The 25,130-nt window shown below is 44.9% G+C and overlaps 2 protein-coding genes across 2 annotated transcripts in view; one reads left to right on the forward strand and one right to left on the reverse strand.

Moving 5' to 3' along the window:
• Window positions 1-21,326, forward strand: part of kcnd1 (potassium voltage-gated channel, Shal-related subfamily, member 1) — a 76,569-nt gene extending 55,243 nt beyond the window's left edge. Inside the window, exons 2-6 of the mRNA XM_035382070.1 lie at window positions 8,827-8,989; window positions 10,224-10,307; window positions 19,441-19,536; window positions 20,110-20,348; window positions 21,005-21,326. Of these exons, the coding sequence (XP_035237961.1) occupies window positions 8,827-8,989; window positions 10,224-10,307; window positions 19,441-19,536; window positions 20,110-20,348; window positions 21,005-21,209 (787 nt within the window). The 3' untranslated portion in view covers window positions 21,210-21,326. The remainder of the gene's footprint in view (window positions 1-8,826; window positions 8,990-10,223; window positions 10,308-19,440; window positions 19,537-20,109; window positions 20,349-21,004) is intronic.
• Window positions 1-25,130, reverse strand: part of LOC118207890 (plexin A3) — a 591,709-nt gene that overhangs the window by 416,337 nt on the left and 150,242 nt on the right. The gene's annotated exons all lie outside the window — the stretch shown is intronic.

The raw sequence follows: 25,130 nt of genomic DNA on the forward strand, positions 1-25,130 counted from the left end.
GAGAGGTCCCCGGCTGAGTCGTGTGTTTCAGAATCGCTCGCTGCACCTTCACCTCGTTGCCAAAAACAATCTGGCGCACTTTCGCGGGTCCGAGACCAGCAATGGCGCTTTAAACGCCGTGCTGGACCGCCGGGAAACAAGTGGAAGGAGTCGCATGGTGTTCCGTGCGACAGGTTGATTGATGTGTTGTATTCAAAAAGCATTTGAAATGCTTGAAACGTGCTTTTTTTTTTTAAACCAAAGGTGTTAACAAAAAAATTGTAGTACACAATGCTGTGGGTAGGCAGCAGTGTCACACTAAAGATCAGCACCAAAAAAATGCATTTTAAAAGGCCAAATGTATAGAAATGCATAGAGGCTATGCAATATATTTTTGGTCCTGTTATCTTGTGAACGTGGCTTAGCTTGTGATATAGACATAAGAAAATTTGTTTTCCCGTGATCACAACTTATGTTTCTTGTGATCATGACATTTTAAAAAAATTATTAAGAGACGTTGTGATTACGGGTTGTGTGTGGTGGACTAGGGATAACATAAGCCACTGTTAAGACCTGGTCTATGGTCAGACCGTAACAGGATGTAGGATAAGGGAAATGAGTGGGGAATGGGTAAGAAAAATGGTACTGCAGACCATTGAATAAGTCCAGTCCATATTTACCTATCCAGGATTACCTAAAACCTGGCTAGTCTTCAAAGGGTTACTGGGCACGGGTAGGGTTTGAATGCTGAACTTCGGGACAATTAGTCAGTAGTCTGAGGACCAACCAACAGTCTGAATAGCGTGCCCCCAGCGGAGATTTAAAATTCTACCCAGAGTACCTTCAAAAATAATAATGGAAAAATAATGAAGCAAAATAACAAAATAGTGTCCTGATGGAAGGGTTTTTAGTCCAGCAGGAAACACTCGAGTCACTGTAGCTACGGCGAGCAGAGGGCAGTACGAGAGTTGAGGTCAAGAAAGAGGAAATGGTCAAACACAAGATTTAATCAGCAGACAAACTAGAAGGTCTAAGGCAAGAATCTGAGGCCAAGGGAGTCAAACACAAGATCTAATCAGCAAACAAACCAGAAGTCAAACAAAATGGAAATCGGGAACAAACAAAAATGGGGTCAAATACGCAAAGTGAAATGAAGCAGTCACTATCCACAAAACACCAAGCACGAGTCTGAAGCGCTTGTCTTCACTGGGAAATGGTGGCTTTCCCAGAGTAGCCGGAGATGGAAACGTCAATCTGATGATGGTCCGGACAAACAAAACACACCCACAACAGAGACAAATGCACAGCTGAACACATTCGATTTTACTTTGATCAAGGACTGACTCAGGTAGAAATCACTTTGAGTTTATTAGCGATGGTCAACATAAACTTTAAAGTTGTCCATTATTATTATTATGGCGATGCATTATGCTGATAGATTTGCTCATGCACAGCTAAGCACAGCATTACTCAATGTATCTATTGATTAAGTTATCTATTACATTTACCTGTCTCAGATACTGTTGAAATCTTTTCAATGGTTCGAGGCTTGATTGATCCTGCCTGGAGTGCCAGATGGGCGGGGCTTGTACTTCTGCCGATTTCATCGTACCAGGCAAGCTCAATCAAGAACAGCCACCATTAAAGCATTTTAAACTATGAGTGCATAATTGGTCCAGATTGGATCTATACTTCATTAAATATCAATTTCCCAACGAATCAATAATCTATTGCCGTTGTTGTCTTCAACTTAATGGCTTTTTGACAAAGGCACTTTGATTTACAGACAAGCAGAAAAATAATTGCAGCGATTGTGTGTGATGGACTGGGGATAGCATGCGCTACTCCGCCCTATCACGGATGAGCGCATTTGGTTATTACTGTGGTCAGAGACCGACTCGGGTAGAAACCGAGGACTGACTTTCAGGTAGACACATAACGTTGTCTGTTATCGATGCTATCCCCAGTCTGTCACAGATAAGTCACTGTGCATTGACATGGTTAGAGGTTGTCTCCTGATCACAAGTAAACTTCTCTTATGTCGAGCTGATACGGTTTTGTGATCACAAGAAAACTCGTTTTGTTATGTTGCGATTGTAGGATAAGTAAGCCGTGATCACGAGAAACAACTCCAGTCAAGATCATGAGATAACAGGACCAAAAAAAATTGTGTGGCCTTTTTTGATTATGATTTGAAAGCAGATCTTTAAAATGTAAAAAGATTAATAAGTATTAATTTATTTGTTTGGTATCAGCATTTTTTACTGGTTACACATCTATAGAATTAACAGTTAATTTGGTGACAGCTTTTAGAACAGCACCACCAAATCTGAAACACCCCAGTAAAAGCTTCCAACTCCTTTGGTCAAAGACGTAAGCTAAAGATTTCTCTAACGGGAAAGAAGAAGTCTGTCATCCAGGTGCTGTGAATATCGTTTACCTGGATAACGACAGACAGACCAGCCACATAAACAACTGAACTTCTGCTGTCACAAGGCAGTGGTGTCTTCTGTTTCCCGTGAGATCAAAGATGGCTCCTTTCAGGGGAGAAGATCGGTGGGCGAGAAGAGAAACTGCCACTCTTCTCCCAGAAGGTTGGAGAATGAGCTCATCGTTCTTCAAGTTCGAGTTTATTATTACCCACATGGCAGAGGTACACTGAATTGCATGGGCATTACAATAATAAAAAGAAATCAAGCAACGAAAGCATCTTAAAAGTCTAAATATATAAAATAAATAAATAAATAAATAACAGTCAAACAATTCCTGATTTTAAGACACTGTATCAATAGTTAAAAGGAGTTTTAAAACTGTTTAGAAGAGGAGCCTGCAGTGCATCGGTCCATTTCCACTCGCAATCGTTGAGGAGGGACGTGAGGAAACGGATCGGGGACCTTTCGTGTCGTTCAGTTCGCGCTGATGGGATTAAAAGATCTTCTGGGGCAGGGAGGGTGGGGTGGGGTGGGGGGTATGGATCGCGTCGCAAATTAGCCGTCCGGTTTTTGCTGCTTAGCCAGGTGTGGCCGTGGTGGGTCCGGTTGAAGTCGGAGAGATCGATGGCCATTGATTGTCCACCGCACACGTCCAAGATTCATTCTCTTCAGGCAGGCGAGCTTGGTCATTACACGGACATGGCAAATGTGAAGGTGATTGTTTAATTACCCGCTCGCTTGCTTTAACTCACGGCTAGATGCACTTCACTTAGCCCGATTTACAGTCACAAGTCCATTCATACAGTCTGTTGTTTGCGATGCTGTGAAAGTAGTAATTATTATTATAAGATGTTACTGTAGGTAGTGAGTGAACTGCAGTATGCATGTCATTCTACGTACATAATGGATTGTTTTAGATGATGTCTTCAATTTTCCATACACTTCAAACGAGAACCGAATATTGCCTTATTTGCTAATTGGATGCACAGTTACCTCTACGTGCACACATACATTTATGCTCAGATCAAAACCTATTTTCATATCTTTAAAAAAAAAAAAGATTGATTTCAAATGTTTTGCTTTCTTCAGACACCTACGGACACATTTGCTGGCGAGCTGTGTTCAATGAGTCATGCAGCTCGCTTGAATCCTAACAGATTGTTTATTATTAGGCCTATGAGCCAAATCTACTCCCATGCCCTACAGGGGAAGCTCTTAAAAATACATTTTCAAAATGATCAAATCGCGCAAGCCTTTAGACAAAAGTGATTTTTAAAATGACCGTATTAATACGCTTTCTCTCTCTCTCTCTCTCTCTCTCTCTCATCGGATAAGTGGATCTGGATAATCTGGTGTCAGTTTTTATACGTACTGTTCAGTGCTCTGCGGAAGCTGGAACTAAAAATGGCTGGTGTATGCTGTTACAGATCTGCAAGTCAAAACTAAGACGCTCTGTTTCTAAGCACAGACCCTTAGCTCATACAGCACGCCGGAGCAATGTTTGGGAAAGGTGTTGAATAAAATGCTATCAGTCTTGGAAAAGGTCCATCAGCGGCTCTGTTTACTGTACAAAAGTATCCCCCAACAGGCAGCTGCAGTCGACTGCTTAGCCTTTCGTATACGCTCAGAATGGGTTTCAGAACATTGTGCTTTGAATTTGACGCTTAGGTATTTATGTGAAATATTTTGTGTTGTGTAGGTTGTCATATGTTGTGACTACAGTACGTGTGGCTGCTGACTTGGCCGGGTCTCCATTGATAAAAGGGATTTCTCTCTCAATGGGACCTCCTGGTTAAATAAAGGGGTTAATTAATAATAAGCAGACATCCTGCTCGAAGGTCTAGTTGCTACATGCAGGTGTCGTCAAACGATTATGAATCGTATGTCAATTGTATTGCCTTCTTATAACCTGGGATTTGTGAAACTGTTGCTTGGCTAGTGCCCGTCACACGCATCAATGAAGCTCCTGTGGGTGAGCATCAGTCTGGGCGTCGACCGCGTCTGTGCAGGTACCTGTGAGGCGCAGGTGATATAGAGAGAAAAGTGACAGGGAGTACTGACGCCGGACCGTACAAAGATGGCCGCCAAGGCAGGTTCGTGCAATTAAAATGTGTCCTTAATAGAGGGCAACATTTAACTGGTGATAAATACTCCTCCGATTGGACCAAACTGACTGTGTTGCCCCGTGCCTTGTGGGAAATAAATGCAGCCAAGTCAGGGGAGCTCGTAAGATTTAAGAGTCTTTATTGGACGATGCAGACTCAGTGTAACATTGTCTCTTGGCCTCTGACCGGGTGTGTTTAAACAGAATGCCTGTGCCGTACGGTAGGTAGATGATAAAGGTCCACGCTGCGCTTGGTTATAGGTGATTTGAAGCTCAGGCAATCAGCAGGTGGTGATGGCGGTGCTTAAATGCAACACGATGAATTCCCTGTCTGAGCTGGCGCCTCGTTACTTTGTATTGACAGCATTCTCCTGTTTTTTTTTTGGGGGGGGGTGGGGAGGGTGGGGGTGGGGGGGGGGGGGGGGGGGGGTTTACAGCAGAGGTGAATGAGACCGGCTTGTTTGGATTCCTCGCGGGCTGTGTCGTGCTGGCATCTGTCAGGGAGATGTGCGTCTGCATTGCCTCCATCGGCGCGGGTACTTAAGGGAGGAAGGAGAAGTTCTGCCAGCGCTGATCACAGCAAACAACCCAGAGGCGCTGTAGACAGATGTGATATGTGGGCTGGTGCTTCTTCTTTTTTTTTTCCTTCTGAGAACCACAGCCTGTGAGTGCAGTCACGGTCCAAGCAGCCTCTGCTCTCTCTCTCTCTCTCTCTCTCTCTCTCTCTCTCTGCTCTCTCTCTCTCTCTCTCTCTCTCTCAGGGCAAATACCAGAATTCGCTGTGATGTCACATTTTTCCTACCTCGTCTTATACATCTTATTGTACGGTATAGAGGGTGTTCGTGTTAAACAATGTGAATATTAGAGAAAATGGGATTGTTGTGCAGGATTCTGTGAGAGGAAGCTGGCCTTTTAGCGTATAACAGCTTCTCATTTCCAGAAACCGCATTATATCCAAGCGAGGGGCCCATAATTTTCAAGCTCCTTGGCAGATTTAATTTTCTCCGGTCCCGTTTATGTTGTATTGTAAACTGAACAGATGTGCTGGGAACAGTGAATCCTTCCAAGCAAGCCCATACAACTTCTAATGACTAGCTTCTCAATGCTCTCGGTATTTTTTTTATCTCCCATTCAGAGGGCAGCCATGAAGTAAATTCTTCAGTCCGCAATTTAAAGTATGATTTGAATAGCAGTAACGCTGTCATGTTTATTGACATGAATGGGCCATTTGTCAGAAGGGCAGTCGAACGTCATATTGGCAATAGCATCCCGTAGTTTCAGAGTAAATTTTATACGGCAAAAGGAAACTGTCCAGAACGACATTCAGGCAACGACATTCAGGCAACTTTTGGCTTATTGTTGGACGGTTCTAATTAACCGCCAGCCCTGATTTGACCCTGTCGTACGCTGGCTACGGTTGGCTCAGGATGTTAACCCCTTTGAGACGAACCTTCAGGATGACATCACTGGCCGCATACTAATGAGTAGGGTATCAGCCTGTGTTGATTTACTCATTGCTGGTTTTTTTTGTGGTATCATGACCTTATAAACCCCCTGAAATGAATGCATGCATTCCTTTCTCTGATGAAGATTTCTTATAAATAACCAACGTCTGCCATGTTTTATATGTAATAACATTGTTATAACAATGTTATGGCATACATGTTGTGTAAGTTCAACTGTTCTGTTCTGTTCTGTTCAACTGTTCGTAGTACATTTGTTTTTTGTATATGGAGTTCTTAGTAGTGTTATGACCTACTGTAGTTATTAGCTATTGTTCACATGACTGCATATTTTCTATGGATTTGTGTATGGGTTCAGCAATGATCAGAATATCTGTATGTTGCAAGTCAAAATAAATTACTAACGAATCTTGTGGAAATCACTATGCTCTCTCACAACGCAAGAATGGTGTGAACACTTGGCTGTTTGTGTGTAGCTACTAGCTGCAGTCAATGTTTTAACAGGTAGATGTATGACGATGTCAATCATCCTTAAAAACAAATAATCTCATGCGTGAAGTTAGTTCAGAATGCAGATTGGGACACAAGTTATCCTGCAAAGTAGCCACTGCATCTTCCACATGACTAATGTCTTTTAAAAAAATCAAAAACACACCAATTTAGCGTTAGAGCACAATTCATTTTTCTCCTTATTTTACTTGGGTTGCTGTGGCTATTTCTGTTACTGATGACACTGTAAAATAAAAAATAAACAAAAACACCCATCTGGATATTTACAGAAATGGTGATGAAAGGTGCTGTGTTGAAAACAGCAGTGGTTGTGGGTGTTTTTCACCCTCGCCAAAGGGAAAGGTGTGAAACGTATGTGCCTCACAGGTGTGTCCTAGAGCACCTGGAACCTCTTTCAGCACTCCGCCCAGCACACAGGCCTAGGCCAGGGTGAGGGCTAGCCCGGGGACAAAGCTCTCCTTCACCTGGCTGCACCTCCATTAACACAGCGAGATAACCGACAAACATTCTGCAGGTGGGCTAAACTGGGAACAATGGGAGACGGGTCCGTGTAGGAGAACTGTGCGATTCTAACTGTCCTGAAACAACTGAGAAACGAGCAACGAACCTCAGAAACGAGTTCACCTGAGGTTCAGCGATAGCGCGAGCGTGTTTCGCGCTATTGTTTCACACGTTTAGGCAAGTATCCACTCCTTTCCTCTTGAACGGCACCTGTTTAATAAGTTCGGATTCATCACACTGATGACAATTCGGGGGAAAAAAGAAAAAAATATACTAGGTACAAAAAAAACCCCCCAAAAACATAAAGCTATCGTGATTGGGTCTTGGGAAGGATTTGTAGCAGAGGATGTTTGGAGAAATGCATGTCGTGTTTTATCTTTGAAAAAAGCGCTACCTCTCTTTTTCTGAAGTTTCAAGGCAAAAACCTTGTTTTGCTGAACATTATTCTGTTGTTGCACCTCTTGTAGTTTCGCTGAATATTGACATATCAATCGAGAAATTGCCCTCGGGTGGTACACGCACCACATCGGGCCTGGACTTATCCGTAATTGCTGTTGTCTGCTCGACTCACCTGCTTTGACACTTACAATACAAGGTGTTTGCTGCCAGGTGCATATGGTTTTATGGTTCTGTTCATGTGTGATGCTCTTCTTTTAGATTCATTATTTTAGTTATTTCCCAGAGATTGGATAAGTGTTATTGTGAGTGTGTTTTTATTGTTGTTGTTTTGGCTGGTGCTGCTTCACCCCCATGTCCCAGGCCCCTGCTCAGTCACAGTTTGAGGTTTTTAGGGCTGCATGGGGACGCCTGCTAGCCAGCGAGCAGGTACCTGTGTGCTACCTGTGTCAGGTGATAAATGTAAGGTACTAGTCAGCAGGCAGGTGCGTCTGTGTTGCCTGTGTCAGGTGATCAATGTGAGCTGCTAATTAACAGGGCAGGTGCTCTGTGCACTACCTGTGTCAGGTGATCGATGTGGGAAGCTGTGCTTCTGCTACACCGGCCTGTCTTCACTCTACCCCCCCGAACCCCCCCCCGCCCCACCCCCTTCTCTGACTATGTTTCATCCCCCCACTCCCTCTGCGGTGAATTATGGGCCTAACTCAGCCAACAGGAGAGGAACCTGTGTGTGTGTGTGTGTGTATGTGGGTGTGACTGAGCGAGCGCGCGTGTGTGGGCGTGTGTGTGTGTGAGTGTGTTTTTGAGGTTTTATGCCAGTTGAATTTGTCAAGAAGGATGAATGGCTGCTGTTTGGAATCATTTCTGTATCTGGAAGCTGTGTTTGGAAGCCAGTGGTGGGCGTGGCCTAAGACCTGGGCCAATGAAAATACTACGCACAAGTTTATGTACAAATTTGGACTATGAGCAATGAGTACGTACATAGACTATGGAGTACAGCCACAAACACTGAGTGCCTGAGGGCCATTACTGTAATGCTAGGCTAGTTTTATGTAGCTTTAGGCAAAGTACATTTAGCTCGTGTCTGAAAAATTTGAGCTATGCTTGTGTAACATTTACTTTTTTGGAACCAAATATGTGCTGTCAGTGTAATCAAACACACACACACACACAAACTCAGTGAACTCAGTGATCACTTTGTGTGTGTGGAAAAAAAAAACATTTGCGTTCATTTGTAAGTCAAATTTAAGGACAAATTTGATCAAATCTCAGGCAAAAGTCTCCATTATGTTTCAATGCTAATGCCTTTCCATACATTAATGCCTTAATGCATCTGCGCCAGACTACAGCAGCAGTTTGCCTCGTATATAATTGAATGAACAGTGCTTTTTCCAGCCTGGGGGTTAATGGCGGCTTTGTGTTTCTGTCCCCCCCCCGACAGATATGGCGATATGGTGCCCAACACCATCGCGGGGAAGATCTTCGGCTCGATCTGCTCCCTGAGTGGGGTGCTGGTGATCGCCCTGCCCGTGCCCGTCATCGTGTCCAACTTCAGCCGCATCTACCACCAGAACCAGCGGGCCGACAAGATGAGAGCGCAGCAGGTACGGGGGCGGGGGACTGGGGAACCGACACGCCCGTTTAGGGGCGGGGGACTGGGGAGCAGACACGCCCATTTAGAGGTGGGTTACTGGTGAACAGACATGCCCGTTTAGGGGCGGGGGACTGGGGAACCGACACGCCCATTTAGGGGCGGGAGACTGAGGAGCAGACACGCCCATTTAGAGGTGGGTTACTGGTGAACGGACACGCCCATTTAGGGGCGGGGGACTGGGGAGCGAACGGACACGCCCATTTAGGGGCGTGTGACAGGGGAACGGACACGCCCATTTAGGGGCGTGTGACAGGGGAACGGACACGCCCATTTAGGGGCGTGTGACAGGGGAACGGACACGCCCATTTAGGGGCGTGTGACAGGGGAACGGACACGCCCATTTAGGGGCGTGTGACAGGGGAACGGACACGCCCATTTAGGGGCGTGTGACAGGGGAACGGACACGCCCATTTAGGGGCGGGGGACTGGGGAACGGACACGCCCGTTTAGGGGCGTGTGACAGGGGAACGGACACGCCCATTTAGGGACAGGGGGCAGAAGAATTCCTTGGGAGCCCGAGAAGCAGAAATGTCCTCTCTTTGACACTTGCAATTAAAAGCAGACTCTGCTGCATGAAACTCTGCTAAAACTCCACTAATGAAACCCTATTCATTCGTTAGACGTGGTCTTCGACTCATTCCTGACTTTTTAAATGCAGGGTATTATGGCTTTTCCAAGGACACTGATTCTATAAGGGATAAGGGTTGAGCACTGCAGATTTTATACTCAGAGGCATAATAACGTTAGAGCGGGTGCGGAGATGGAGCTGTTTCTCACGGCTGTTTTTAGTACCGTAAAATGATACTGCACAGTCAGTGTGCTTTGAAGTGTTGCCTAGGCAAATGACGGTGCACAATCAGCACCGGGACACTGGGATGATGATGATGATGATGATGATGATGGTGATGATTTGCGGGTGTCACGCGTGTGGAAAGAAAAACGATGGGGCCGGCAGTTTGATGTTAACAAGCACATGATATTCCGTCCTCTGTTCATTTCATTTTGTGTTTTTTTTTTCGGGTCGCATTTACGATTTCCAGCGGAGAAAATTCGCTTTGAGGCGTGAGAGGACTGGAACAGAGCCTTCCTGTTCATTTCTGTTCCAGCGCACAGGCCTCTCTGACTGGGACTAAGTGCTGATGCGCAGGGGGGGGTTTTCAATTCATCCCACTTATGTCTTTCAGAAAGTCAGGCTCGCCAGGATCCGATTGGCCAAGAAGGGGACCACCAACGCCTTCCTGCAGTACAAAGAGGACGGGGGACTGCAGGTGAGTCTGTCGCAGACCGGGGGGCCCGTGCGAACGATGAGGGGGATCGCAAAATGTTACGCGTTTACGGTCTAGATGAATACCTATTCATAACCATTCGGTCGCTATTTTATGGACGTAACATTTATTCAAAGCTGAATTGAATCTCACAGTTAAGATGCAATCAGCGTTGGATTCGCCCGTAGCTTTGCTCCTCAGCCATTGGCTAAGGGGCGGGATGATGGGCTTTCCGTGGAAGCTCCGATTGGCTCATTCATCATGTGAATCCGTATTGATCTGCAGAACAGTACATTCATGCTGAGGTGCGCACGCTGCTGAAATGAAAGGCGTTTGGATTGGCCGGTAAATAAATAAATATATATAAAAAGAAATGGGGGCGTAATCAGATGTAGTACACAGAACAGATTTGTTACGGGTGTTTAAAGATCATTCTATGGAGAGTAATGGCGGGACATTAGCAGGTAGCATTTTTTATTTTGTCTTCTCTTATCGGACGACGCTAGTGGAGCATGAATAATTCATTCATTCATTCATTCCGCTCTCGGATGAAAGCACAAATGTCGTTAATTTGTTTTGTTCACGGCACTGCTTATTTATGACGGTAAATCGACGACTCTATTGATGAGCACATATAAAATTAATTGACAACTGCATTCTCTTTATGGAAAACAAGTGTAGGACGCGCAGTGTAAGCGGTGATGCAGGACTAATCCCACAGTGCTCAGTTCCTCCTGAGGGACTGGAATACAAAGGCTTTTTCAACAGCACAGAAACCTCAGAAATATTCTTCTCCGAGTAACTTGCTGGTGGCTACTGTAAAAAACAGGAAATCGTTTAGCATACAGTAGCATCCATTTAACCCTTTTGAGGTTACAGATCGGAAATAATGCGGGTAGAATGTTTTTTTTTCACTGAGCATTCTAATGCTGATGTAACAATCACTGCTGGTAACTGAAAGCAGCGGAGTTCTAGAACACTGACTTAAAATTTGGTGGGGAAAAAAACATTCCAAAAAAATCTACTCTTCGAAGGGTCAAACTTATGGATATGCACGGATGGAATTGTGATTATGTGCATTGCTCTGCAATGCCATGCTCAGTTCCCCAACTATTACACTGCACTGCTGCCTAGAATAGGCTTAGTCCTATTCTAGATCTTATTTGTCCCCTCTTGAACTCCACCACGTCCCAATCAGATGAAAGTGTATCACGTTCAGTTGCACCCTGCTACTTAACTACTACCCAAGCTGCCAAGATCAATATCCAATCCAATTATAAGAATTGACTATAGCCCTTAAGGAATAACAGTTAAAGTTAAGCCCGATGGTGAAACTGACTTGATGTTTTCGCAACTCACTTTTATGGGGAGAAGGCCTATCCCTGCATCTCCACAGGCTGAAGTATAGGCTGGCGCACCACAGGACCAGCATGCAGTGGGGCGTCACCGACTCGGGCCTCAGTCTGCTCAGTCATGTGATTATTCTGGAAAGGTTGTACGGAAAACAGGATATGGAGTCACCAAAAAATTTCATTACAGGCATTTAGCAGATGCTGTTATCCAGAACAACCTGCACAACTTTTTACATAGTATTTACATTGCATCCATTTATACAGCTGGATATATATACTGAAGAACTACAGGTTAAGTACCTCCCATAAAGGGTAAAATGGCAGTGTCCTACCTGGGAATCGAACCTGTGACCTTTAGGTGACAAGACCAGCTCCTTACCCATTATACTATACTGCCACCCAAGCCTATGTCAAAAGGGATGTTTGGAATAAGGTTCATGTTTGGCCAGTCACTACTATTGAGTCTGTTTTTGAGAAGTAGGTTTTTTAAAAATCACTTAACATTTTTAAAATAAGAAATCATCCTAGAACTGGCCCAATTAAAGCAATGTAGCGTTGAATCACACACCCAGGGGAGTCACTTAAAAAGACTTATTCTGGGACACGATTGGCTGCCCCCTTGGCATTTAGTGCTACCCCAGGCTGTAGATTCACGCACAAGCCATTCAGATCCTTTTGGCCTTTCAGCACCCTTAAATGAGGTTTCTGACTCGTTCTGAGGTTAAAGAGAGAGAGAGAGAGAGAGAGAGAGATGATGATGAGGTGGAGAGAGAGAGAGAGAGAGAGAGAGAGAGAAAGAGAGAGATGATGAGGTGGAGAGAGAGAGAGGGAGAGAGAGAGATAGACCACATGAACATTATTATAAGAAGGATTTTCGTTATCACATTACCGGGGCAACACAGAAGTATCTGCATCCCGCTAAGTGACTGTAATGGAATCCTTAATACCAGGGGCGTTCCGTCTGGTGTGAGAAGTGCTGCGTCTGAGGGAGACGCGCCCTGAGAGCTGGCATCTCGGGCTCGAATCCGGGAAGGGCCGCTGCGTCTGCAGGTCTGCGATGTGTTCCTGCGCATGTACACACAGCGCTTCATTTAGGTCAGTGATTGGCTAATGAGACCTGCATGCCTCCAAGTTTCCAAAGGATGAACCCCTTTGAAGAGTAGGATTTTTTTTTCTTTGGAATTCTTTTTAAAAAGAATTCTGTCGCTATCAGTTACCAGCGGTGATTGTGACATCAGCATTTAGAAGGTTTAGATAAAAACATTCTGATCACATATCTGTAATCTTGTGCCTTAAGGGGTTATATGCGCTGCAGATCAAAAGAAAATGTAAAAAACAGCAGAAACTTCGGGCCTCCTGGACTGGAGTCTGAGACCCCTGCCTGGAAAGATCTTCTGTTCTCTGAGAGGGAGCAGTCGTGAAGCAAAGCAAAGCTGCAAGCTAGCAGCACCCTGTTAATTATTAATCTTTTATAACCTCGGTTTTGAACGGGGAGGGGGGGGGGGGGGGTCCATGGACCCCTGGGGGACCCTGGCCAGACTTCATATGCAGTGATTATATATTGATTTGGGAAAATATTTCAAAGTAGAAAACTTTTATATATTTTTTTAAAACCCTTTTTAACTTATGATGGGGGACCCCTGGAAGTTTGAAAACCTCAGTTTCTGGAGGGCAGTCAGACTGACCGTGCACTCAGACAGCGGGAATCCAGCGCGTTTCATTCTGCCGTAGCCGATATGTGTCGGTTCAGAACCTATCCGTAAATGTGCAGTTGTCTGTTTAAATGAGGCAGGGGACGATAATTCGTTTCCCTTGGACAGTTAAACCACTGGCAACCGAACGAACACGACAAACCAAACCAAACCAAACCAAACACGCTGTCTCCTCGACGCCGCGTCCGCGACCCCGTCGCGTGCGCCGGTGCTCTGAGAGGAGAGTAACGAGGGTCAGAAGGCCCCCACCTGGTCCTCAGACAGAAGCCAGATGTGTTGCGGACAGGTGGGGGAGGCCCAGCCTGGTGTGGGAGGGGGGGCACGGGGACGGATAACGATATTAGCCACGTGGAGCCGTAACAGGGAGAAAAGACATAATTACCCCCGTTGGCTGCTTTCCCGCTAGCATCTGCCCCCGCACAGGGGTCAAATCGTTTTTAATTTGTTTTCGCTCTCAGATGTCAGACTGCTGGTTATCCCCCTTGAATATTTTTAAATGAAATGAAAATATATGGAAGAACAGATTATATATATATATATATTACTGTACTTATCTTCAACCATAGGTGTGCAGAAGATTTACATGCATGCATAAAGAGACAGATTCCTTTGTTTAACGATGTACGGATGTGTCTAATGGTGTGTGGAGACTGTTGGGGGGCGCATCCATCTAATGCATTGTTACTGAATGTAGTGATGTATCCAGTGATCCTGAATAATGTCCTGACTATACTGGTGCCAGCTGTGGCTGGGAATTCCGTGGGGGGTGATGCACGATTAGCAGGTGGCACGGTGGTGCAGTGGGTGGCACTGTCACCTCACTGTGAGACATGACCTGGGTCCTTGTGTCTGTGTGGGTTTCCTCCGGGTTCCCTCCTACAGTCCAAAGACATGCAGGTTAGGTTAATTGGAGACTCTAAATTGCCCATAGGTATGAGTGTGTGAGTGAATGGTGTGTGCGTGTGCCCTGCGATAGATTGGCGAAGGCATGCTGGGATGGGCTCCAGCCCCACCCGTGACCCTGACCAGGAATAAGCGGGTTAGACAGTGGATGGATGGGTGGATTGACTGGTGCATGATTAGCAATAGCATCACCCACAGAGGGCATGTTTCATTCGCAGCTCAGTTCAATTGTAGCTCAGTTAGCGCAGTTTCAGTTGTAGCTCAGTAATGCAGTTCAGTAGTAGCACAGTTAGCGCAGTTTCAGTTGTAGCTCAGTAATGCAGTTCAGTTGTGCAGTTGAGTTGCAGCTCAGTTGCTAAGCTACAGTTGCAGTCTGCATGCATTTTTGGGGACATGCAGAGTGCAGACTAGTCTACGACCTCATTTTTGTCAGTGACGTCCTCTAAGTACACCAAGACCAGCACTTGCTCTGCCAGTTCACTCGACTCTCTCCGCGACAAGACCGGAGAATTATTTTTATGCATCAGTCATTTTTAATGTAACATCTCCAGTAACTAAACCATGTAGCTCCTGGTTCTGAGTCAGACCTATTTAAGTCGCTTGAAATACATCGAGCGTCCCCTGCATTTAGTTTGGTGCCGTGTCTGTTCAAATAATGTCAATTTTGATTTTTGGCTGGACCGCAACAGCGGGGCCAGCCCTACAAACGCAAATGTCTGTGACTGACTGAGTGAGTGACCGAGTGAGTGATGAAGTCACACCATTGGTCGGCCGGATCACGTGTGTTAGGTCCAGCCCTATACTAGGTTTTAACCTGGTCTTGTTTTTTTTTACTCTTTTCTTTACCTCCAAATTTTATCATTGCTATTGTCTGAATTATTCTCTTTATGCATACGATGACCACAGAAGACCACCGTTCTTCTGTTTTGTTTTTTACTTTCAGTTGACATCTCTTATTGATGTCCAAAGCCATGGGTGTAAATGTAAGGAGAGAGATGGAAGGGAATGATGGACTTCTCTTAGTTCAGACACGGTTGGTTCTCACTGCTTTACTGCAGGGGTAACACAACAGTGTCTTGGATATTGATTGCTCATTTTCCTCCTGCAGTGAGCTGAGGTAAGACTGAAGCAATCAAGTCCCGAGAGTGTTCCCCACTAACGACGATGCCGTTTTAACAACCTGGTTTGATCACAGCGTTCACACCAGTTCCCTCCGATAACACGAGCGAATCGTCTGATTTAGGGGTCTCCCTGTGATCCGTTGGAACCTGCTGACGCGCAAAACGAACCGAGTCAATTTTGTTGGAACTAATCTGTTGGAAATAATTGGTAACCCGTAATTTACTTTAGCCATTAAATGCATATTTATCATATCACTGATTTACTGTTTAAGAAAAATACTGACGGGTGGTTAATTTTTTGCGGGAAATTCATTGGGACAACTACAAAACGCAGGTCCCGTAAGGTAAAATGCTCGTGTTGTACAGTTATTCATAGCTATGAACACATATACAGTAGTGCATTTGTCAGTTCCGAGGCATGATTGCTACTCTGGGTGAAATTAGGGATTCCGCATATCCCACAGTGCAATGTTTCAGCAAGTGTCTGTGATGCAGCAGGATCCAGGTCGCCTGTTACTCCGTGTGTGTGTGTGTGTGTGTATGTGTGTGAGATAAACACATCTGAGAGGGTTTAAGGATCTCACTCACACACATATTTTCGGCTATGCTAATCTTCACACCGGAGGAGGAGAGAGCGAAGAGGTGTAAACCATCTTTTCCTCCGAACGTTTTTTTTTAAACGCTCCGAACAGGCGGAGTGGAGGGGGCGAGAGATGGAGAGGAGGATTGGATTCCCATCTCCACTAATGCACCCAGGTTAAGTTCTGACTGAGTAATCTTTATTCTGTTTCTTTTCTGCGGCTGAAAGCCACTATAATCCAATATTTACAATCCCAGAGTGAGGGGGTATTTTTTTTTTTCCGCTCGGATCTATAAACCCATTACTAACAGTGCTGCAGAGCTATTTATAAACCTTGATGCTTTCTCTCAGGTCTTTCAGGGTTTTATGGTGCCCCCCCCCCCCCCCCCCCCGCCCTTGCTCTTTCTCTTTTGTCTTAACCTATTTTCTCTCTCATACGTGATTTTTCGACATGAGCTAAGACCACTGGCCTAACCCTGGAAGCCCAATGCTCTGTCCATGTTTGAACAGAATGATCCTACCTTTGTTTTAGTTCTGTGTTTGTTTGTTTGTTCCCCCCCCCCCCCCGAAAGCAATCTGTATGAGATCTGATATTGTGTACAAAGACTCATGTACACTGACATGCAGATTAAGACCAGCTTCACAAGCTTCTGGAATATATCCATCCTCTGTTTTTTGGGGGTTTTGTGCATGGAATACGGTCCCTGAGCCAAACTTCCCCCTTTCTGTGGTGGAATATAAATATGGAATCTGCTAAATCCATTTGCCTAAGGAAGAGAGGATCTGGTCCTGGCAACACCGAGCTCTGATATAGGCATTGGATCTTCTGGATAAGGGGCAGCATTTACAGATGCAATAACAGAGAAAAATAGATTTTTCTGTTAAATCAATTTTTATTTTATTACAGCTGCAACTTGCTAAAAAAAGGCTGTTTCTTCACACATCAGCAATGAGTTTTTGGACATTATGACAAAAATATATTTATTTATATATATATTTTACAGCTTAACATATACTCATGATAACTGTGGAAATTTGTTGCCAGTATATATTGGCCCCGAGTATATTTTATTTGCACAACTGAATATTGAGAACAGGAGCAAAATCTCAGCGATGTCCCCGAAATACAGGCTGCTTCCACCTGTATGAGAATGTCAGTGTGGCCCTTGCTTACCTGCGATCTGAGCAGTCCCCTCCCTAGCCTCCTCCGCAGGTCACCGTCTGATGGACTCGCTTGCACTCTCCTGACGATGGCGGCTGCTGCTGCTGCGTGTGTGTCCTTCTTCGTCACACGGTTCCATCCGAGAGGGGGTGGGGGGGTGGGGGGGTGGGGGGGGGGGGGTGCAGACTCTGACATTGTCGTGACGCCCTGGGGGCGCCACGTTATGAATCGATGGCCACATGATTCGAACCCTCCCGCCTCGCCTTCGAGAGAGAGAGAACGAAAGAAAAAGCGGTGACTTTCAACGATCCTTGTTTGTTTTTATTTTTAATTATTGACGCGCTTATCGGGCACATCTGTATCGATCCCAGCGGCCCCCCCCCCCCCCCCCCCCCCCCCCGCCCCACCCACCCCCCCTTGCTGCCCTCCGGGTTGCTGATACAGCCGTTTTTAAGAGCCCCGGTCTGTACGCGTCTAACAGAGCTGTTTTTTTCCCCATCCTTGACTGTCAGACCCCCTCAGCCTGAGAGATAGGATCGGCTGAATTTAAATTACATCGACAGGCTGCTCCCCGTCTGTAGCAATGACTGTGATAAACCTCCTCAACCTGGAAACGTCAAGCCAGGGGATCCAGATTTTTATCTCTGGGACCACGGAGGAGCACTTACTCGGTTCTGGTTAATGTTTGATGTTAACCTTGTCTCCTAGCGTACGGAACCTGGCAGGTAATCATTTTAAGAGAAGAGGTTTTGACCGAAATAGGACCGGGGGCCTTAAGTACATCATCTCTTTATGATATTCGACAAGCTTATTGATTCTGAAATGATAACAGCTGATACCTGCAACTAATCATACTCTGTGAAACATGCCATGGACTCCATCTGGTTTTCCTGCCTTAAGTGAAAATCAATATTTGTTCTTTTTCTTTATGTTTTAATAATGTGGTGACTAAATGTAGAAAACATGAACTGTGCACAGTTTTGTTAAAAAAAGGTATAGAGACATAAATGTAGAGACATATAGAGACAACTTTTCAGTCAAATGATTTCTTCAAAATCAAAATGGAAATTCAGGGCAATTTACTGGGTTGAACCTGGCTACTGGGCTAAATCTGGTTACTGGGTTGAGTCTGGTTAATGTGTTAAAGCTGGTTACTGAGTTGAACCTGGTTAATGGGTTCAGTCTGGTTACTGGGTTGAGTCTGGTTAATGTGTTGAAGCTGGTTACTGAGTTGAACCTGGTTAATGGGTTCAGTCTGGTTACTGGGTTGAACCTGGTTAATGTGTTGAAGCTGGCTACTGGATTGAGCCTGGTTACTGGGTTGAGCCTGGTTGATGTTACTGTATTGAGTCTAGAACTGAATCTGTAGTCTCTATGTTACTTTCTCAGGGCCCCGATCACTGCTCAGCAAAGCCTCTTTGCTCTGGATGCTGGCCTTTAGAAGGCATAACAGGCCTTATAATGTAGGAGGGAAGTGTGCGCTGTCAGGGATAATCTTAGAGGAGACGACTGAGGCAGGTTTGAAGTGTGCTGACAGAATCCATTGGTTTTACCAACATTTATATGTCTGCTTGTCATCAGAGCAATACAAAAAAAAAACAGAGGGAAAAAACACAGAATTTGTTGGGATTTGTCATTTAACAGGTCGTCTGTTGGTTATGTATAGAAAAGTGCTCCAAAGAGAAGGAAGTCCCTGCATTCTGCTGATTTTTTCCTGTAAAAGCTCTGAAGACGTATCATTCCACACCAGACCCCCCTTGTCATTCTCAGCACAAACATATCATTTCCTCATCCAACCGGATTATGCTAAGCCCTCCTTAGACGTACCAGCCCTGATAATAAGGATTGCGCAATAGTCATACAGCTTTGGGGCTGCAATGTATAAAGGGCTCGAATATATTTCCATAATTCCACAAGCTGTGTAATTCAAGAAAAAAATATTCAGGTGGCAGAGAAAAAAGCATTCAACCCAAAATTCCCTGATTTCTGTTTTTGTAGAAATGGTGTGCATCTACAGGACTTACTGCTGATTAATTAACACATTTACAATTTTATTTCGATTCAGTTTTAGGTAAAATGCTTTTTGCAGTCGTACTTGAAATCAATGTATGATTAGTTTGGGACTGCGTGCGTTCCCAAATTTTATATGTACTGCACACAGAAGGAGATAAATAATTTAGAAGGATAAAATGTCCCATTTTCTGTCTTTATGGAAATGAAGGTCGATTCTGTAATGTTGACTTGATCAATTGACTGAAGTGTCACCTAAGCCTTGACTTTCTCTGTCTCCTTATCCCCCCCTCCAGGATAATGACAGTGCCAGCACTGCCCTTTGTGTGAAGAACAGGTCCTCCTTCGAGCACCAACACCACCACCTCCTGCACTGCCTGGAGAAGACGACCGTGAGTGTCCCGGGTGCCGTCGTTTTGCTCATTTCCTGGGCCTTCTGGGAAATTCCATCCGCCAGTCACACGGTTGCCGCGGGTTGCGTTTTTTTTTTATCCGTGTCAGCAACCGCTCTCTCCCCGCAGCTCGCGAGGGGTCAGGGGTCACGGGATGGAATTGTTTGTTGCGCCCATTTTCCGTCGCTGACGTATGTGTTCCGTTATTGGAGGCGACTGGCCAGTGGGCGGGCGGTTCGGGGAGTTGACGCCATTGTGAGATACGAGAGGCGGGCGGCCAGACGTTCGGGTCTCGACGGGTTTTTGAAATGATTTATACATCTATGGTCCCGCCCAGACAGTGTGAAGTCCAGTCTGAGTAATCGTTTGAAGAAATCTGCCGGTAATTTGCAATTAATTCAAATGGTGCCCTAGTCCAACGAAAACCCCCTCCATGCTCCAACATCGGTTTTGAGGAGCCCCCCCCAGCCCCCCATTATGCTTCCAGTTCTGCATGTCAATGTCGTCCAGTTTTGCGAAATGCCGAATCTGTCGACCCCTCAAGAGAGATTTGCGTGTCGCGCGTCGTTTCAGAACCACGAGTTCACGGACGAGCTGACCTACAGCGAGATGTGCATGACGGAGTCGGTGGGCTACCGCACCAGCCGCAGCACTTCCCTCTCCAGCCAGCAGGGGCTCTCCACCTCCTGCTGCCCCCGGCGGGCCAAGAGGAGAGCCATTCGCCTGGCCAACTCCACCGTGTCTGTCAGCCGAGGCAGCGTGCAGGAGCTGGACACCCTGCAGATCCAGAAGTCCTCCGGCAGTGCACAGAGGTCAGGATGCGCCCGTGTCTTCTTCTGTGGTGCCCGCCTGTCACTCTGCCCCCCGTGTCTTCTTCTGTGGTTTACTGCAGTGGGAGCCCAACCCTGCTCGCTTTACATTTTACTTTAATCAGGGACTGACTGAGGTAGGAACCAGGGACTGACTTCCAGGTAGAAACTTCGACGTTGTATATTATTATTATTATTATTATTATTGACTAACATACCACGATCTCTGCCTGAGTCTGTCCTTCGTGATGCAAAAACAACTTTTGTTATACCGATATTGCGAGTTAAGTCTAGTCATGATCTCGAGATAACAACTTATTTTATGTCTAGATCATGTGCTGATCTTGCTATATGCTGATTTTGTATTGTACTGAAGTGACTAAAAGCACTATGCGCTCTTTGTGTGTGTGTGTGTGTGTGTGTGTGCGTGCGTGTGTGTGCACGTGTGTGTGTGTATATGTGTGTGTGCGTACATGCGTGTGTGTGTGTGCGTGCATGTGTATTTGTATGTGTACATTCATGTGTGTGCACATGTTTGTGCGTGTGTGTATGCACGTGTGTTTGTGTGTGTATGTGTGTGTGCGTACATGCGTATGTGTGTACACGCGTGTGTGTGTGTGTGTGTGTGTGTGTGTGTGTGTGTGTGTGTGTGTGTGCAGCCGCTCCAGTCTAAACGCCAGGACCGAGGACCTGAAGTTCAACTGTGACGACAGGGACTTCACCGCCGCCATTATCAGCATCCCCACCCCTCCGGCGAACACTCCCGACGAGAGCCTGCCGCCCTCTCCGGCGATCCCGGGGATCCTGCGCAACTCCCGCTCGGGCGCCTACACCCACGAGACCGTCAAGATCTCCTCCTTATAACCCACTCCCGAGCCCCTGGAGCGCCCCCTACTGGCATGGAGGAGACGGGACGGGACGCTACGAAGCGCCGCTGAATCTAAAGGATAAGCTTTTCCGTTGTTCTGGTAACTGCTCCCCCCCCCCCCCCAAAAAAAACTATACTAAACAAACAAACAAACAAACAAAAAAAACGAAACAAACAAAAAAGCAACGTGTACTGAATTATATCGCTACCATTGAGGATAAGCTAATCGTGAACCGAAGAGAAAGAAATGACTCTTACGCAGTTCGCATTTTCTCGAAGGTAAAACGTATCCTGGGAGAAGGAATCGTTGGGAGTGGAGTTGTCAATAAGTAAAGACGAAACACTATTACAGAAGGACAATGAGGAGGCTTATAGTTTTCTTTGGCTGGGGAAAGAATGGCACAAAAAAGGATATAAAAAGGACGTGATATGAATCCACAGACCACGTTTTGGACCTGGGCTACAGACGTATGGTTCCAAGATGGTCAGCAAGACCACGTTATTTTTTCTTTCAAACAAAAAAAAAAAAAAATTCTTGATATCCAAGACCTATCACTTTTCAAGATATGCAAATTTAGAACACAAGCAGGAAACAGTAAAATATATATGTGTGTCTGTGTATATGCGCATATACATATATACATACAAAATTTACAGGGAGTGAAAACACAGACATGTTATAAATATAATTACTATGTTAATACATAACACACAGATTTACCAAGAAAAATATGACTGCTGTATTCTGCAATAGATTTAGTCACTCTAAGGATTTAATAAAAAATGAGGGAGAACTAGTCGGAGGTACATATGTAACATATTAAAATGAGGGAACACTGGTTTGAGGTACATATGTAATATATTAAAATGAGGGAACACTGGTTTGAGGTACATATGTAACATATTAAAATGAGGGGACACTGGTTTGAGGTACATATGTAACATATTAAAATGAGGGAACACTAGTTGGAGGTACATATGTAATATATTTTGTATCATACTTCTCTGAATCACATGCATCTTCCGACCTTACCAAAAAAAAAAAAAAAGAAGCTTGTCAGTGTCCTGACTGGCCGACTACGAACAGTGCATGTTACTGTACAGTAGCTGGGGGGTCAAGATAAACTGCTGAATGTCTATCTTCACCTCCTTTTGCATGGTACCCTATTCTTTTTCTTCTTGGTTTTGTTTGTTTTCTTTCCTCCCAATATCAGCGATGACAACGTTTAAAAAAAAATTAAATAAAAAAAGAAAAAAGAAAAAAATTTAAAAAGAGTGATTCACCGGACATGTACGTTAGGAGAAAAATATAGGTGAATTAATTAATTTAAAAAAAGAAACTTCCCTTCCGGGCATGTTCCTCGCAAGAATGCAGACTGGATGAGTGAGAGAGTGTGTGTGTGTGTGTGTGTGTGAGAGTGTGTGTGTGTGTGTGTGAGTGTGTGTGTGGTTGGGAGGAATTGCGTTACTTGATCACAAATATGCATGGATACCGTTGTAGGTATTTTACCTGTTTTTCTCCTTGTTAGAATATAAAATGTGGGAGGGAATCTAGCGGCGATGGACATCCTGAGAGGCAGAGGGCCCGTGGCTTAGCACACAGTAAACATGAGAGTGCACTGACGATGATTTTGCAAACTTTGAAACACTGTGTTGGGTTTCGCAGTGGAGGCTGTTGAATGAACCAATCATCCGACTCGGAATCCTTTTGCGTTTGACAGTGTTCTGATGTCATGTTTCAAACTGAGCACTGGCCAGTATGACGTTAGGCTGTATGACACCTTTTCCATAATACTTCAACTTGAGGATGATGCATTAAACATAATAACATAATGATGTCGCCTCCCAATTTGACTATTTTTTTTTCAGCTTTCATTACATGAACATAATGTGTTGTTCTGCTTGATTTATTCATTTTGTTTCATTTTTTGTGCAAGTGTTTTTATATGCATTTGCAGCAACCAAGGTTGACTATGAAAAGTCAAATCATTCATCTACTAAAAACTCATCCTTAATTTCAGTTGCTTTACTGAAATTATTTACGCTATTTATTGTTTATGCACATTATTTTTACTATCTGTGAGCAGTTAGAGAAGTTTTGCCTTTTCAAAGCCTACTGTACTTGTTTATCCACCCAGTAAACGCAAAGGCCGCAGTGTGATCACTGAACTGATTTGCAGACAGGTGGCGCCATTGCTCAACTTCCGCGGAAGAGATCTGATGAGAATTGAGAGGTAGGGACATGACCCAAAAGCACAGCAGCTATGCACTCAGTTCCATAAATAAAGCTAACAGGCTTCAGAGGACAATGTTGTGGACTTCCTGTTACCAACAGGATGGCTAGCATAGCTTTGGGTACAGCTGGCATGTAGACCAGGTTCATTAGCTTGTTTGCGGGCCCACAGTGAAAGGCAGGTGATTGTACTCAAGTCGGCCCGCAGTGCCTGGAAGAAGAGATTATGTCACAGCGAGCATCGAACGGACTGAAATAATCAGACCGAGCTGACGGGTCATAGGAGTGCACAACTCTGTTCTAGAGCTTGGCTCACTCTCGTAGAGCACACAGCCAATCGTCTCAGTGTCCTCGAGACCACACCTCTTTACCCCCCTGCGGGGTCACTCACAGATGAAGACAGCATGGCAGAGGTTAGCCCTTTAAGATGTCAGAACTCAAAACGTGCGATTAGAATGTTCTGAACTGGACAGTCCAATGCTGATGTCACAATCGCTACTGGTGACTGAATGCAATGGAGTTCTAGAATTTTGAAAAATGTACTCTTCAAAGGGTCAAACCAATAATAGTCATAGAAATAAGGCAGAATTGCGTTGAGAAGCAAAACAATGCAGTCGATTTGTTGAAAACTAATGGATTTAGGGAGTATATTTTCAATTTGGATCGCCATATGTCTATACCCAAATAGCATTTCATAAGTTGATGCACCTGTTTTAATCATGCTTTGCATATTTATTCAACGGTGAATGTTAAAATTAGAACACTATCAGAAGAAAGCTAGAACACTAACTTTTGGGGGGAAAAAAAAAAAACATTCCAAAAAAATATCTACTCTTGGCAGGAGTTTGATCTGGAATGAGTCAGAAGCCTGACCGCCCTTGCTTCCTCTACTTTCTCTCTCCAAAGTTACCTTCCGACTCATTGATCCAGGGAAGCTTGTCTCGGGAGGGGGCGCCGCCAGCTCGAATGCCTTTTTTGTACTTTCTGACAGAGAGGACCTTGGGAACGGCGAACGCCAATACGTTCACCCTGTCGCTGAGTGAACTGAAATACGCTCTGCCTCTCCCGTAAATCCTCGCGCAATCGTGCCGTTTCAGAGGGTCCGAAGATATGCAGCGTACTATATTTACCGTTTCAGAACAGTCATCCCTTCTCTTACTCCCACCAGGACGATAAGTGCATAATGTATGAATTTTGGCCCCTGAATCACAAAATTTGATGCATAATAAAGCGTTGGAATCTGTCAAGCTATTTCAGGGCAACTACTGATAAACCGTCCCACGACAAGATATAAATAAGCACAGCTCGTGAAGCATTGAAGGATAATATGCAAACAGTGTTCATTTCAATGGCAAAGCAACTGGCTGAACTGGCCAATCATAGAACATTTCTATACCCCCCCAGAGACCCAACAGATACATAAGAAGTTTTAGTATTTAAACTTATTATGTATCATAATGCAAGTGTGTTGGGTGAGGAAAAACATGTTGCAGTAAAAATATTTTCTGAAATGTTTATTTTGTATTGAATGTCCCTGGTAGTGTGGGTTTCACTGTGGTACAATGTGTTCATGAGATTAAGACTCATGTTCCCTACAGGGGACAACAATTAATTGCCCGGTCTGTGGTGGGTATGCAAACGCTGAGCTAAGCACATGTGGCAGTAGAACCATCGAGGCTGCCGT

This window comes from Anguilla anguilla, chromosome 11, assembly GCF_013347855.1.
Source record: "Anguilla anguilla isolate fAngAng1 chromosome 11, fAngAng1.pri, whole genome shotgun sequence".
Classification (NCBI taxonomy): domain Eukaryota; kingdom Metazoa; phylum Chordata; class Actinopteri; order Anguilliformes; family Anguillidae; genus Anguilla; species Anguilla anguilla.